This window comes from Piliocolobus tephrosceles, chromosome 6 (genome assembly GCF_002776525.5).
Source record: "Piliocolobus tephrosceles isolate RC106 chromosome 6, ASM277652v3, whole genome shotgun sequence".
Lineage (NCBI taxonomy): Eukaryota > Metazoa > Chordata > Mammalia > Primates > Cercopithecidae > Piliocolobus > Piliocolobus tephrosceles.
Window position 1 is genome coordinate 469,043 of NC_045439.1, and position 12,749 is coordinate 481,791.

Below are 12,749 nucleotides of genomic sequence, written 5' to 3' on the forward strand. Positions count from 1 at the left end.
TGCTAAGGTTGGGACAGGGACTACACACAGAAAACTCAAACGGTGTTTCAAGAACAGCCTAAGAGTGGGGAACGTGTGAGGTGGGGTGAGGCAGGGGCTGAGGAAGTGGGGGCAGGCTCTGCTGGCTCTGCCCAGCCCCAGGGGGACTTCAGAAGACCAACATGTTTGGCAGCTACATTAGAACATGTATTTAAAAGCATTAAAAATATCTGCTGCTATAAAACCTCCGCCGCAGGCAGGAGTTTATTGGGAACCACGAGTGTGCGGTGCTGGGGGCATCTCTCAGGCGGGCAGGACGGCCCCCCAGGCTTAACTCAGGACACCCCCAACGGGACTGAGCGGCCCCATGGCCCCTCGGCCTGAGGCCACTGCGCTCCGCCTGCCCCGGGCTCCCTGAGGAAGCAGGGTCCTGACTTTCCGGAAGAACAGGACACGGAGGCTCTGGGTGGCTCCTGAGGCCAGAGCACGCCTTCTGCCATCCGCAGCTCAGCACCGTCCTTCTGGCCTCCCAGCCCCGGGCCGAACGCTGGGGTTAATAAGCAGAGCAGTTATTCGGCTCCCGGCAGGAGCTCCCCCGTTAGTTTCCAGGTTGTGAGCACATTCATACTTAAGACTGTTTCTCTTTGTGTTTTAAGGGTCTGTCTCTGTAGTAAACTGAAATGTTAACAGAAATGCAGCTGGGCCCCTCCTAGCGTGGGCGGGAGGTGGGCCTCTCGGTGGGTGGGGCTAGAAGGTGGCCTTGGAGTGTCCGAAGATGCAGATGGGGAAGTGCTTCACGTGCGAGGACCACTGCGCGGCCAGCTGGAAAAACTTGACGTCGCTGCACTCCACCCCGTCGATGAGGACTGTGGGAGAGGGCTGCCTGACCGCCTGCCCACCTGCCCACCCTGTCCCCCTGCCTGCCTGGCCCACCAGGCTGGGTAGCAGCCAGGGGTACAGGATGAGAAGGAGCCCCACGCTGGAGGGCACCAACACTTTCCTCAGGGACTCGGGGGCTCCAGGGTCACGCTGGCTCCTGAGGGACGCCGTTCCTGCCCCTGCCCTTGCACACCTCAGAGCCCTGGGGGGTGAGGAGGCGGCACTTCCCCCAGGGCTGCCTGCAGGTGGGAGGAACAGACCCCACCGCCTCCTGCCAGACGCTGCTCGTCCACATCCATCTCCACCTGCACAGGTGGGGAGAAGACACTGGGAGCCCCCTTAAAACAGAGACCCCTGTGGGGAGACAGGGCCATGTTGACCTGGAGGTCATCTGACTCGTGCTCAAAAAGAGGAAAGCCTCCCAGAGCTCTGTTTCTGAAACAGTTACTTGCAGAGTAACTCTGAAACACTTTTAAATTACAAGTCATTATTTTTAGGCTGGGTGTGGTGGTTCAAGCCTTTGGGAGGCAGAGGCAGGCGGATCACCTGAGGTCAGGAGTTCGAGACCTGCCTGGCCAACACGGTGAAACCTCATCTCTACTAAAAATACAAAAAATTAGCCGGGCGCAGTGGCATGCACCTGTACTCCCAGCCCAGCTACTTGGGAGGCTCAGGCAGGAGAACTGCTTGAACCTAGGAGGCGGAGATTGCAGTGAGCCAAGATCGCACCATTGCACTCCAGGCTGGGCAACGAGCAAAACTCCGTCTCAAAAAAAAAAAAAAAAAAACAAGCCATTATTTTTAAAAAGCAAAAAGGGCTGAAAAATTCTTCCTCAGCATTTGGAAAGTTGTCACCCTCACTGAGGGCTTCATGGAATGTGCGTGTCACGGCAGGACACCGCAGCTCCTATGGTGGACTCCAAAGCAGCCCTGCTATGCTCTCGCCTACGTCCCTCTTTACAGACCCCGGGGCCCATGGCGCTCACCCCGCAGCATGTTCTGCTGCTGCCTGGCAGTGCAGATGAGCCGGCTGATGCCCTCGATGCACTGGCTCTTGGACTCCACATCCTTGTCCTTCGCTTTCTTGGGCAGAAACATCACTGGAAGGAGAAAAGGGGCCCTGCTGTCATCTTGCTGTTCCTTCAGAGCCAGGGCTGGGGGTACGTGTCAGGGAGGCACTGGGGGCTCAGCTGGTCACGGCCCCACTCACCTAGTAAACCTGCCTTCCACGGTGACCGAGGACAGCTGCTCTCCTGCCCGCCCAGCTGGCCTCTGCCTGAGGCCCTGGTCAGAAGCGCCTGACCCTCATTGCCTTCAGGGTTCTGGCTCCCTCACCCCACCCGCCCCTGCCTGCGCACGTGGGCTGCCCGAGGCCAGCCGGGAGGCTGCCATCCCTGTTGACTGCGAGCCGCCCTCTCCCGCTGAGCCGCCCTGCTGCGCCGTGGCCGTATAGCCTGTCCCACCTCACCCTTCTTGTTCTTCTCCTTGGTGACCACCGTCATGGACATGGTGGGCGTGGCCGCAGCCTCGCCGCTGCTGGGCAGCCTGCTGACCTGGAGGGACCGGAAAGTGCACTTGAGCGTGTTTTTGGTGACAGGCAGGTCCTTCTTCTCGGCGTCCCTCTTCCTGTCCGCGGGCTGTGCTGCTGTCCAGTAGTCCACCTGCAGCCCCATCAGCTCGGCGCCGACACCCTGGCTGGGAAAGGCAGAGGGAGGCGCTCACACCTGCATCCTTGGGCCTAGTGATGGGGACATCACTGTCCCTGTGACAGGCCAGGAGGTGACAGCCAGCACCTGTGCCGACTTGCCAGCAGAGGAGGGCCGGGTGCTTGGGGCATGCTCTGTGGAGCTGTTCACATGCCCAGTCACCCCCAGAAGGGTCCTGCATCAATCACAGGGAGCTATCCTGTGTAGATGACAGGGAGCCTGGCGGCAGGAGAGCCCTGGCCTGGGGGGCCTGTCCACCCACTCTCCAGGCTGCCCCTTGGAGTCTTGAGGGCCTATGTGACCCAGCTCCCTCAGGCGCAACCTGGAAGGAGCCAGCGGCTGGAAACACAGAGGCAGGGGGTCGGGGTCTGCTGGTGTGAGCCCTGCACGCAGCACCAGCACCATGCCTGGCCTTGGGACCTACACCCTCTATGGCTTAGTTCCACTCGAGTGAGGTCTGCTTCAGAGAGACCCATGCGGGCTGGCGGGGCCTCGGCACAGCTGTCAAAGCCGACCCCATGAGGGCCGCCTAGAGACCCGCGTCTCCTGCCCCGTGAGGACCGCCTAGAGACCCGCGTCTCCTGCCCCGTGAGGACCGCCTAGAGACCCGCGTCTCCTGCGCCTTCTGCCCTCAGCTTGTTTTTTAAAAGCCCCAGTGTGTGCAGAGCTGAGACAGCCCAGCACAACGGCCATGTCTGTCCACTGTGCGGACTTTCTGTCCCCTAGAGGTCCTGCCCCCAACCCCTGATCTGTGGTAGGAGGTGGCCAGAGAGGCCCCGGCCGTCCTGCAGAGCCCCTCTGTCTGCGTGGCTGACAGGCCAGGTGCCCTGGGAGGTGGATGTGACGTGGGGGAGGATGACTGAATCAGGCAGCACGTGGTGGGGCAGGGAAGTGAAACGTGCTGAGCTGCGCGGCGCCTTTACCTGGGGGAGGACAGGCCTCCGCTCACTGACGGGGAGGAGGGCGGGGTGGGTGAGGCCTCCTTGGCCGCAGGAGATGTGGACGGCGGGGTGGAGGAGAGCGTGCCAGAGCCCGAGGGGGCTGCGTCGTCCGAGTCGCCTTTGGGGAGGAGTCATAGGGCAGGCTGAGTCCACCTGTGGCCAGGTGGCACCAGGCCCTCCGGAGCAGGATGTGGCCAGAAGGCCAGGCAGACCCTAGGGGTGGGCAGGGTGGGAGTCCCCAGCGGCCTGTGTGAGACGGGAGGGTCTCGGATTCTCCTCCGTTTCTGGAAGTCAGCCCTGCCAGCCTTGATGTGGGGCTTCATGACAGCAGCCCCCGGAGGATGAACCCCCCCAGAGCAGAAGCACCACAGCAAGACTGGAACGTGGCAGCTCTCAGGCCCTGAAGGGTTGGTCTGGTCTGCAGGACCAGAGTGACTGTGCTCCTGCCGCCCACCCACGGGCCACTCACAAGGCCTCAGGGTGGAATGGTATTACCTGATGTGGCCGAGGATGGCTCCACAATTCCAACCTTCACAACCTAGAAAACAACAAGCACTGGCTGGTGAAAGCCGTGGGGCTCAGCTAGCCCACTGCCTTCTAGCGGGGCTCCTGCCTCCCGACCATGGCCACCACTCCCATGATGCAGGAGCAGCCACGTGGGGACAGACAGTGCTCAGGGTGCGTGGCCTCAGCAGGAGGGGCTGCTCTCTCCCAAAGGCGGCCCTCAGGGCAGCTGCAAACCATGTGTCCAGTAAGACCAGTATGCTGGTGAGAGGGACCCTGGCAGACCAATGGGGATAGGCCCCGGGCCTGGCAGGCCCTGCACGGCAGCCATGAGCCACAGGTGGTTGTGTAGATCTAGCGTGAATCCCAGTGACTCAGTGGGACCTTGGTTGCACGGGAAGGACCGTGTGCCCGAGCACGGCATCCTCTTGTCACCAGAGAAAGCTCTTTGGGCAGCCGCTGTTCCAGATGAACTCTACCCTCCCAGAGGGCCAGCCATCACCCCAGAGCCCTCCGCGGCCCCAGCTGCTGCACGATGCACGGAAAGGCCTCTGCTCCACCAGTGGGGAAACTGAGCCCAGAGACCCTTCCCCTGCCTGGGCCGTCTGCCAGGTCCTGTGGGTCTGTCTCATGGCAGACACCTGGTAGGAGGGAGGCCACACAACAGGAGGAAAAGATGGGCAGGGAACAGGCTGTGGAGACCCAGGGCTGGCAGGGAGATGGCCTGGCTGGCAGAAGCAGCCCTAACCCTGGGCAGGGCAGGAACTGAAACCCACACACCGCAGGCCGCAGACCCAGAGTGGACATTGGGAAGCTCCCAGGGCTTGGGTTCCCAGAGGACAGAGGCGCCCTCTCCAGCCCGGGCAGGGTCTCTCCTCTCCTGAGACGCTGGGTGTTCCTGAGGTCTTGCCCTACCGAACTGTCTCTGCTTCCGTGGATCAGCCCCCAAGGCAGAGCTGGGGAGAGCCAACAACCTCTGGCTCCACGCCCAACTCCGGTAGGGAAGGAAACCAGCTTTGAGACAGGCCAGATGGCAAGGCAAATCCCCAGCTCCTATCTGTGGGAAGATTCTGGAATATATGAAGTCAATCCCCAAATGTTCTGACTATAAAAGAGAAGTTGGCGGGTAGGTGGTTTCCCGTCACATCAAGCTGGCCAGTACTCACCCCGACAAAGGGAATGAACTTTTGGGAGGACTCTTCGTCAGGGCTAAGAGCAAGGAAACAGACAGTTAAGCTCTCCTCAGGGCACAGCCCCGCCTGTTGGGCACAGCTCCCTCTTGGCCTGAGAACCTGGCACAGCCCCAGGGCCACGGCCCTGCCCCAGTCGGCCCTGCCCAGTGTGTCCCAGCCCCACCCATCCCCAACCACTGCCAGCCCTGGCCTGGCCCCCAGGACCAAAGTTTGGGCCCCTTCTGACATGCTGACATGCGAGAAGGAGAAAGGGGTCTCTGTGCACCCATGGTCAGGACAGGCCAGAAGGCAGAGCTCCACGGAGGGATTCACTCAGCCATCCTAGGTGCCCAACGCCCACGCAGCCAGCTCAGCCCCGTCCAGCCTACACTTCCGCTGCTCCACCAAGCTGGGTACCCCTGCTCCGCTGGGTAAGGGCAGCTACTGGTGCCCTGGGACTCCTGGGAGGAGCCTGGGCCCTCTCTGGTAATCAGCAGCACCAAAGCCAGGGCGGAGAGGTTTTCTCCAGACCATCTGGGTAATGTCCGTGCCCACATGAGAGGCCACTGTACCAGAACACCCCAAGCACAGCCTGCAGGCAGGCCCAGCACACCCCAGGCCATGACCCGCGTGAGATGATGTGCTCGGTGGACAGTGGAGGTTTTGTCTGGACTTGGCCCCATACAACATTTGGCAGATAACAGCAGCCTCTTCTAGAGGTCTGGTCACAGCCCGTCCACGCGAAGATGCCAAGGGTGTGAGGAAATGAGCTGTAGGGCTGCTGAGAGGACCCATCTGTCTTCCCCTCCGATGTGTGCGGCTCAAGGAGGGCTGTCCTGTGGTCCGGCTTCACGCAGGCTCCTGCTGACCGTGGCCACTGCAACCTAGGCTTGGGCCCCGGAAGCTCTCCCACAAGACAAGGGGCCGGCACAGCATGAAGCCCTGCTGGCAGCTAGGGTAAGGTGGGGCATCTCCTTCTGGGCCCCAGGAAAGACCCAGAGGGCAGGGCCTATCCTGAGTGGTGGAATGGGTCTGGCTCCCCTCTTTCCTTCTCTCCGCTGGCCTCAAGGCTCCCCGTGGCCTGCACTTAGGGACAGGGGTGCCTCCCCGCCCGGCTTCCTCAGCCAGACCACATCAGCAACTGGTGCCGTCTCTCTGGGCAGTTCTCCCAGCTGTCTCTTCTGTCTCGTTTCCCCAAACCGCAGAGTCTGATGCCAGCAAGTGGCTGTCTTACAGGTGGAGACTGTGCACACACATTGCAGAGGAGCACCTGTTGCCCCTGGAGCGCTGGGGGCAGGACAAGAATGGCCAGGCCAGCAGGGTGCCCCTCAGGGACAGCCCTGCACCAGGGGCAGGACATGGGCTCACCCAGTGGCCCCGGCCCTCCCTTGGGTTCTTGTCAGCAGAGGGAGAATCCCTTGCAGGAAAGAGGCCCGGGGGAGGATGCCACAGGCCCAGCCCGGCCGTCTGCCTGGAGCACCGGCTCCCAGGACCAGCAGCACTATCTCCCCAAGAGCCCTGCAGGGCAGAGACTTGATCCCAGTGCTCCACACCAAGCGTGCCCACGAGCAAAACAGCCCCTGCCCGGGGGCCGGTCCAGAGGACACTCCCAGGAGGCAGCCCCCGCGGCTGGTCCCAGCAGCACCAGTGTGAGGAGACGGCGGCTGGCAAGACCCACCCTCCCCCGACGCCAACCTGGATAGCTCCTGGCCCACCCTCTGCAGAAGGCCTGGCGAATGCCTCTGGATGAAACCACCTACAGATTTCGTCCATCCCATTAAAGATGTCCCAGGCCTAGTTCCATTTCTAAGGAAAAGAGAGTTGAAAGAGAAACTTTCCCCTCTTCTTGTCCAGTTCAAATAACATCAAGTGATGCACATCCTGTGTTCGGGCCCGCCTCTGCCTCAGGACGGCTCAGAGCGGCCTCCTGGCCCCCCAGCACCCTGGCTCTGTCCACAGCTGTCAGGCAGGAGTGCCTGGACGTGGCCCTTGACATCCCACTATCCTCGTTGAGCAGACAAGTGTTTGGAAATCTCAGTGACATCTGTGTCCTCCCAGGCCCGCGAAGGCACAGAAGGCAGGTGGTGGCTGCTGGTCCCCAGGGCACAGGTGGCTCCAATTCCCGGGGCCACCTGCCCTCTGCCGAGCCAGACCCCCCACCGAGCCAGCCATGGCAGGGTGGCCTCCCATCCATGCTCTGCTCCGAGGCCCATGGGGCAGTGCGTGGCACATGAGGGCCGAATGCAGGAGACATCACAACACAGGGATGTTGCCGGAACTTTCAAAGCCAAGCTGCACCTCTGGGCCATGCAGACAGCACCCAGCCCTGGACATGGGCCGATATGACAGGGATGACACCAGCTGGACACTGAGACCCTCACCCTGACCCTGGAGGCACACACGTGTCTGTGGAGGCAGAGTGGTCAGGAGCGTGAGGAGCACAGCACCGCGGCGCGGGGAGGCCCCGCAGGCACGGAGGGCGCAGATGCCCCTCGGGCCACTCTGCCTGGCTCTGGGCAAGCTGCCGGATGCCTGAGCAGCCCTTTTCACCCATGTGTGCTGCACGGGCAGGCTGGGGCTTGTGGCCACCCTGCAGGCCTGGCCTGCCCTCATAGGAGGAGTGCCATTCTGGGCAGAGGAGGGCAGGCCAGCAGGGGTCATCTCACAAGGGACTCTCACAGGGGAGCCTGGCTGGAGAGGACCCTGCACAGGTCCCCTGCCACAAGGGCTGTGCCACCGCCTGCCACCTGCCCTCTGTCAGCCTCCCAACTGACCCTCCTCTGAGTAGAGACAGCAGGTAAGACACTCATGGCCTTCGCTGGGTTCCTTCCAGGGCCCCAGGTAGCCAGTGTCACCCCGTAACACGGAGGCAGCCAGCGTCACCCCTGTAACGCGGAGGCAGCCAGCGTCACCCCTGTAACGCGGAGGCAGCCAGCGTCACCCCTGTAACGCGGAGGCAGGGGCAGGAGGAGCAGGGTGGGAGTGGGTGTTAGGGTCCCCTAAGGCCCTGGCTTGCTGCTCAGAAGAGCTGACCTGGGAGGGACAAGAAGCTGCATCCACAGCCTGGGCAGCCAGAGCATGCTGCAGGCTCTTCGTGCCACAGCCAGGGGGCAAGGGTGCAGGCCGCCGGGGGTCAGCAGGGGAGAGGCCCCCATGGCTGGTCTTTCACCTGCAAAGGCTTGTTTAGCAGGACAAGACGTGGGATGCTCAGCCCCCTTCCTGTGTCTTCCTAGCGCCCAGCCCTGCAGCTGTGGGTGGTCCCAGGCTGTCCACTTTGAGCAGCTCCTAGGCCTGCAGTATTTCCAGCAAGGGGGCCCCAGGGACCCAACTACCCTGCACTGGGGTGGGGTGTGGGGGTGGGTTTCCCAGGACAACAAATGACCTCACACAGGGCAGAAGACACGGAGCAGAGGACGAGCCCCATGGGAGGACCAGCAGGGTCCCCCACCCTGCAGCAGGACACACCTGGCCAAGGAAAAGGGATGGCTCTGTCTGAAAGGGCAGCTCTGGGGGTGCCTGAGACTTGGCTCTAAACATGAAAGGTTTTAGGGGGTGGAGCTGCCTCAGAACAAAAGCTCTTTACCCCCATTTGGAGGTCTCAGTAGTTTGGCCTCATCTCCAGGTAAGCCACAAGATGCTGGAAAGCCCTCTCTGCTGGCCCTGGGTGCTCAAGGGAGCCCTGGGAGCCAGGCTCTGCAGCGTGCAGGCAGCCCAGGGCCCAGCCGCTGACTGCCGTGTCACCGGGCCTGCTCCTTATCTACTTGCCTCAGCATCCCCATGTGTAGGGCGTGCACCAGTGCCCCTGCTAGGCTGCTGCCAGGTTAACAAACGTGAAGGGCCTGGGGCACAGCCTGGCCCAGGTGGCCCTGGTGTCTACATCAGCCACTCGCTCCTGGTTTAAAATGAGGAGGGGCTAAACCTGGCCACTTCTTAAACCAAAACCCAGGGCCAAACCAGAGTGGGGACAAGGCCTGCCTGGCTGACCTGCAGGCTTCAGGGCTCTGGGGTGGAGTCCCAGCACACGGGCCTGGCCCGGGGACAGGAGGGCACATCTGCTGCTTTCCTGACTCAGGGTGAGAGACTGGATGGAGGAAAAGGGTTCACGTCAGCGCAAAGTGACTCCGGTTGGGGCCACCTCCCCTCTCCCACGCGGGCTCTCAGCCTGCAGCTGGCGGCCCTCAGGGCCTGACTCCCAGTCCCGAGAGAGGACAGCAGGGTGACCCGGATGGTGACTCTGCTAAACAAGCCCTAAAGACCAGCCTGGGGACAGACAGGGTGGGAGGCAGACCCAGAGAGCCATACCTTAGGGTAAAGTCAAAATGAAAATGCTTTTTCCTTTTCAGAAAGCCACCAAAAGAGAAAACACAGACACGTTACGATGCCCTCAGGAGCCCTCCGGGGACTGCCAAGGGCACTCAGTGGCTCCCGCCTCGCTGGGGTTCCTGTGTGGGAGAGCCCGTGAGTGCTGGCTCTGCGCCTTGCACTCAGCTCTCTCCCCCGTAGTCTAGGGAAGGTGTGGGACGGCTGGTGCCGGATGTGCAGGGAGGAGGCACCGGGTGGGACACACAGGTCTCTGCAGGGCGTTCGGCCCGGGGCTCCTGAGCACTGTCCTGCTCTGGGCAGGTGAGGACACAAGCTGATCACTCACCCACAGGGCCTGAGGCCCAGGGACTCCTCGGTTCCCCAGCCCGGGAAACCCAGTCTGTGGAAGGAACAGGTGCCCAGACTAGAGGAGCTGGGCCACTGCCACCCTAGCCCCATGACAGCTGTCCATCCTGTCAACTTCTCATCACGCGGGGTTTCAACATGCACAGAAACAGGTGTGGAAACAGCGCCTACTATGAGAGATCTGGGGTCGGGGGAAGCGCCTGCTGTCAGGAAGGGCCGGGGCTGTCCGGCTGACCTAGGCTCTGGTCTAAGCCTGGTGCAGGGTTTTTCAGCCTACCAGGCCGAGCCCAGCAGCGGGTGGGGAGGCCCGCGAAGGGTTGGCGGCTGGCAACAGCCTGTGGCATGGTACCCGGGCCCACCGTTACCTTTTCTGCTTGTAGGTCAGCATGGCCTCTGCGATGGGAAGCTGGTGGGCACAGTTGGCCCCTGCGATGTACTGGGTGATGCGTGACACAATGTCCAGCGTGTCCTGTACTGCAGGGGAGGAGGTGGTGGGGGATGAGGCTGGCGCCAGGTGGGGCTCCAGGCGGGGCTGAGCCGGGCCTCCCCGGTGCCGCCCTACCCAGGCCTCCCACACCCCGAAGTGCAGCAGGGCTCGTTGGCTGTGGCTGAGGGGCCCTGGTCCTCTACTCTCAAGGCGGTACCAGGGCAAATGCAGGAAGACCTGAAGGGCTGTGCCTGCCCCTTCCCAGACAGGCCCCACAGCTTCCACCATTCCGAGGGTCAGGGGAATAGGAGGCGTCCTAGCCAAGGCCCCAGCGGGCCCTGTCCATGGCCTCTTCCCTGAGGCGGAGCCTGAGCAGGTCCAGGGCCTCCTGGGCACGGCATCTGGGGAGACCAGGGCCCCTTCCTCCCACAGTGGCGTGGGCTGTGGACGCGCCCGGCCTCACCCGCACTCTGGGCCTCCAGCTTGTTGAACAGGTCTCTCCAGGCCAGGTCCTGGAAGAAGTTGTTGTAGCGGTAGTCCACGGAGCCTAGGTACCTGGCCACGGGGTGGGAGCCTGCATGCCAGGGGTGGGGCTGATGTCACCACGGGGGACTCGAAGCTGCAAGGCTCCCACCGCCGCCCAAAAGCTGGGCCACCTGACCCCGGGCCTGTGCTGCTGCCTTCCAGACAAGCCTACTTTCCTGCCACCGAAAGAGAAAGCCACCACCGCCCCTCCCTGGTGGATGCCTGTGGCCCCACTGAAGGAGTTCCAGCCCTGAGCTGAGGTCCTAGAGCCCTGAGGGCCACTGAGGAAGGCCCAGCAGGGCACATATGACCGTGCAGAGGCCTCGGCTGGCTCAGGGCTGTGACGTCGGCATTGTGAGGGCCACAAGAAAGAGACCTTGTGGGCCTCCGGGCCTTTTCAACAGATTAAGGCTGGATGCGTTTGTTTTGTGGTAAAGACACGTTGTTTGAACCTAAAGAAGTAATAGAGTTTGACGACACAGGACCTGGACGATTTGAGAGGATTAATAACCAGCCGTGCTTTGCACTTCTGACTTTGGAAGTCGAAACTAGTATTGAGTTATCACAGCGACTGACGGAGGGGACACCCAGCTCAGGCCCCTTCAGAGGGCAATCGCTTTATCTTGACCCAAATATGGCTGTTTTAGGGCAATCAAGTTATCTTGCATATAATTAAAATTAATAAAGTGTTACTGTATCAAACAAACATTTAACAACAACAAATGTGCGGCAAGCAGGGACCCCCCACACGCCACACCGCACCACGCCACACTGCCCGTGGCGTCTGTGCCCAGGCCCAGGTGGACGGCGCGGTGCTCACCCAGCGGGATGACCAGGAAGCGCATGTAGCCGAGCCAGTCGGGCGTCTTGTGGGACAGCTGCTCCACGAAGAGCCGCAGGATGGCGCTGAGGTAATGCTGCGCTCCCGCCACGGCGATCTTCACGGGGGTCGGGGGCTGGGAATTGCAGTTGCAGCTGCAATCCAGAGGCAGGTGGGACGGAGAGGGGACAGACGCCTCAGGGGAGCCGTCCTCCGTCCAAGGATGCCAGTGTGAGCCCAGGGGGCTCCATGCCTGTGGCCACTCATGCCACAACTGCCCTGGAGCTGCCCAAACCCAGGACCCCCACATGCCCGAACGTGCCCAGGCTGAGGGGCCACACAGTCATGACCTTGGCCCAGGCTTCCAAGGACGGGCCAGGTGGCCACCCCTCCAGTGTGGCAGGACACCTGCCAGGCTGCTGCTCCCGCCCACAACTGAGGGCAGGCCAGGCTGCGAGGAGCCCATGGGTCAGCCTCTGCGGACACCAGCCACAGCCCCAGGTGCAGGACGCGCCGAGCCCCAGAGCAATGGGTAGAGGTGGGGTGCAGGGACCCCGAGGGGTACTTGGGTGGTGAGTCCAGGGTGGAGCCCAACTCACTATCTCTGTATCCGTGAGACGATGGTGCTGAAGGCTGCCTGGACGTCCGCGGGAGAGCACGTGCACACCACGGGGAGCGTGTGCCTCTGCAGGACGTCGGAGAGGAACTGGCAGAGGACAGGCAGACGCTGACTTCAGCACAGCGCCCGGGCCACCCCCAGCGCCCGACCCTCACCAAAGCTCTCAGGGGCTCCAGAGACCCCAGGCACGTCCAGGCAAACCACAGCCAGCAGCTCCAGCACCTGGGGGTGCCAGGGTGGGGGCAGGTTCAGGAGCCCACTCTCCTCTGTCCTACACCCTGACCCTCCACTCCACGAGACTGCACCTCTCTACCTGCCCCTGCCAGTCCGAGGTGTTGACGAGGATGATGTTTTCGGGAAGCTGGTCATCGGAGATGAGGATGTGGTTGAGCTGGTCATAGACAGTCTTCCTGGGGATCTGGAGGCACAGAGCCCTGTCCACACCCAGAAGAGAAGCACAGAGCCCATCCCCACCGCCCCAGCCCTGGGCACAGCGCCCATCCCCACTG

At 62.3% G+C, this 12,749-nt stretch overlaps 1 protein-coding gene across 4 annotated transcripts in view; it reads right to left on the reverse strand.

Annotated features, from left to right (window-relative positions):
* Nucleotides 1–164: 164 nt before the first annotated feature.
* The window catches only part of PACS2 (phosphofurin acidic cluster sorting protein 2), a 78,912-nt gene continuing 66,327 nt past the window's right edge, over nucleotides 165–12,749 (reverse strand). For 2 of the 4 annotated variants that reach the window (XM_026447502.1, XM_026447501.1), the window contains exons 14-24: nucleotides 12,554–12,658; nucleotides 12,221–12,327; nucleotides 11,622–11,776; nucleotides 10,740–10,850; nucleotides 10,215–10,323; nucleotides 5,176–5,218; nucleotides 4,001–4,043; nucleotides 3,488–3,623; nucleotides 2,327–2,553; nucleotides 1,845–1,958; nucleotides 165–845 (exon numbers count right to left, since the gene is read on the reverse strand). In XM_026447502.1, coding sequence (XP_026303287.1) covers nucleotides 727–845; nucleotides 1,845–1,958; nucleotides 2,327–2,553; nucleotides 3,488–3,623; nucleotides 4,001–4,043; nucleotides 5,176–5,218; nucleotides 10,215–10,323; nucleotides 10,740–10,850; nucleotides 11,622–11,776; nucleotides 12,221–12,327; nucleotides 12,554–12,658 — 1,269 coding nt within the window. In that variant the 3' untranslated portion in view covers nucleotides 165–726. The other 2 variants (XR_003306766.1, XM_026447503.1) reach the window with 2 other exon arrangements.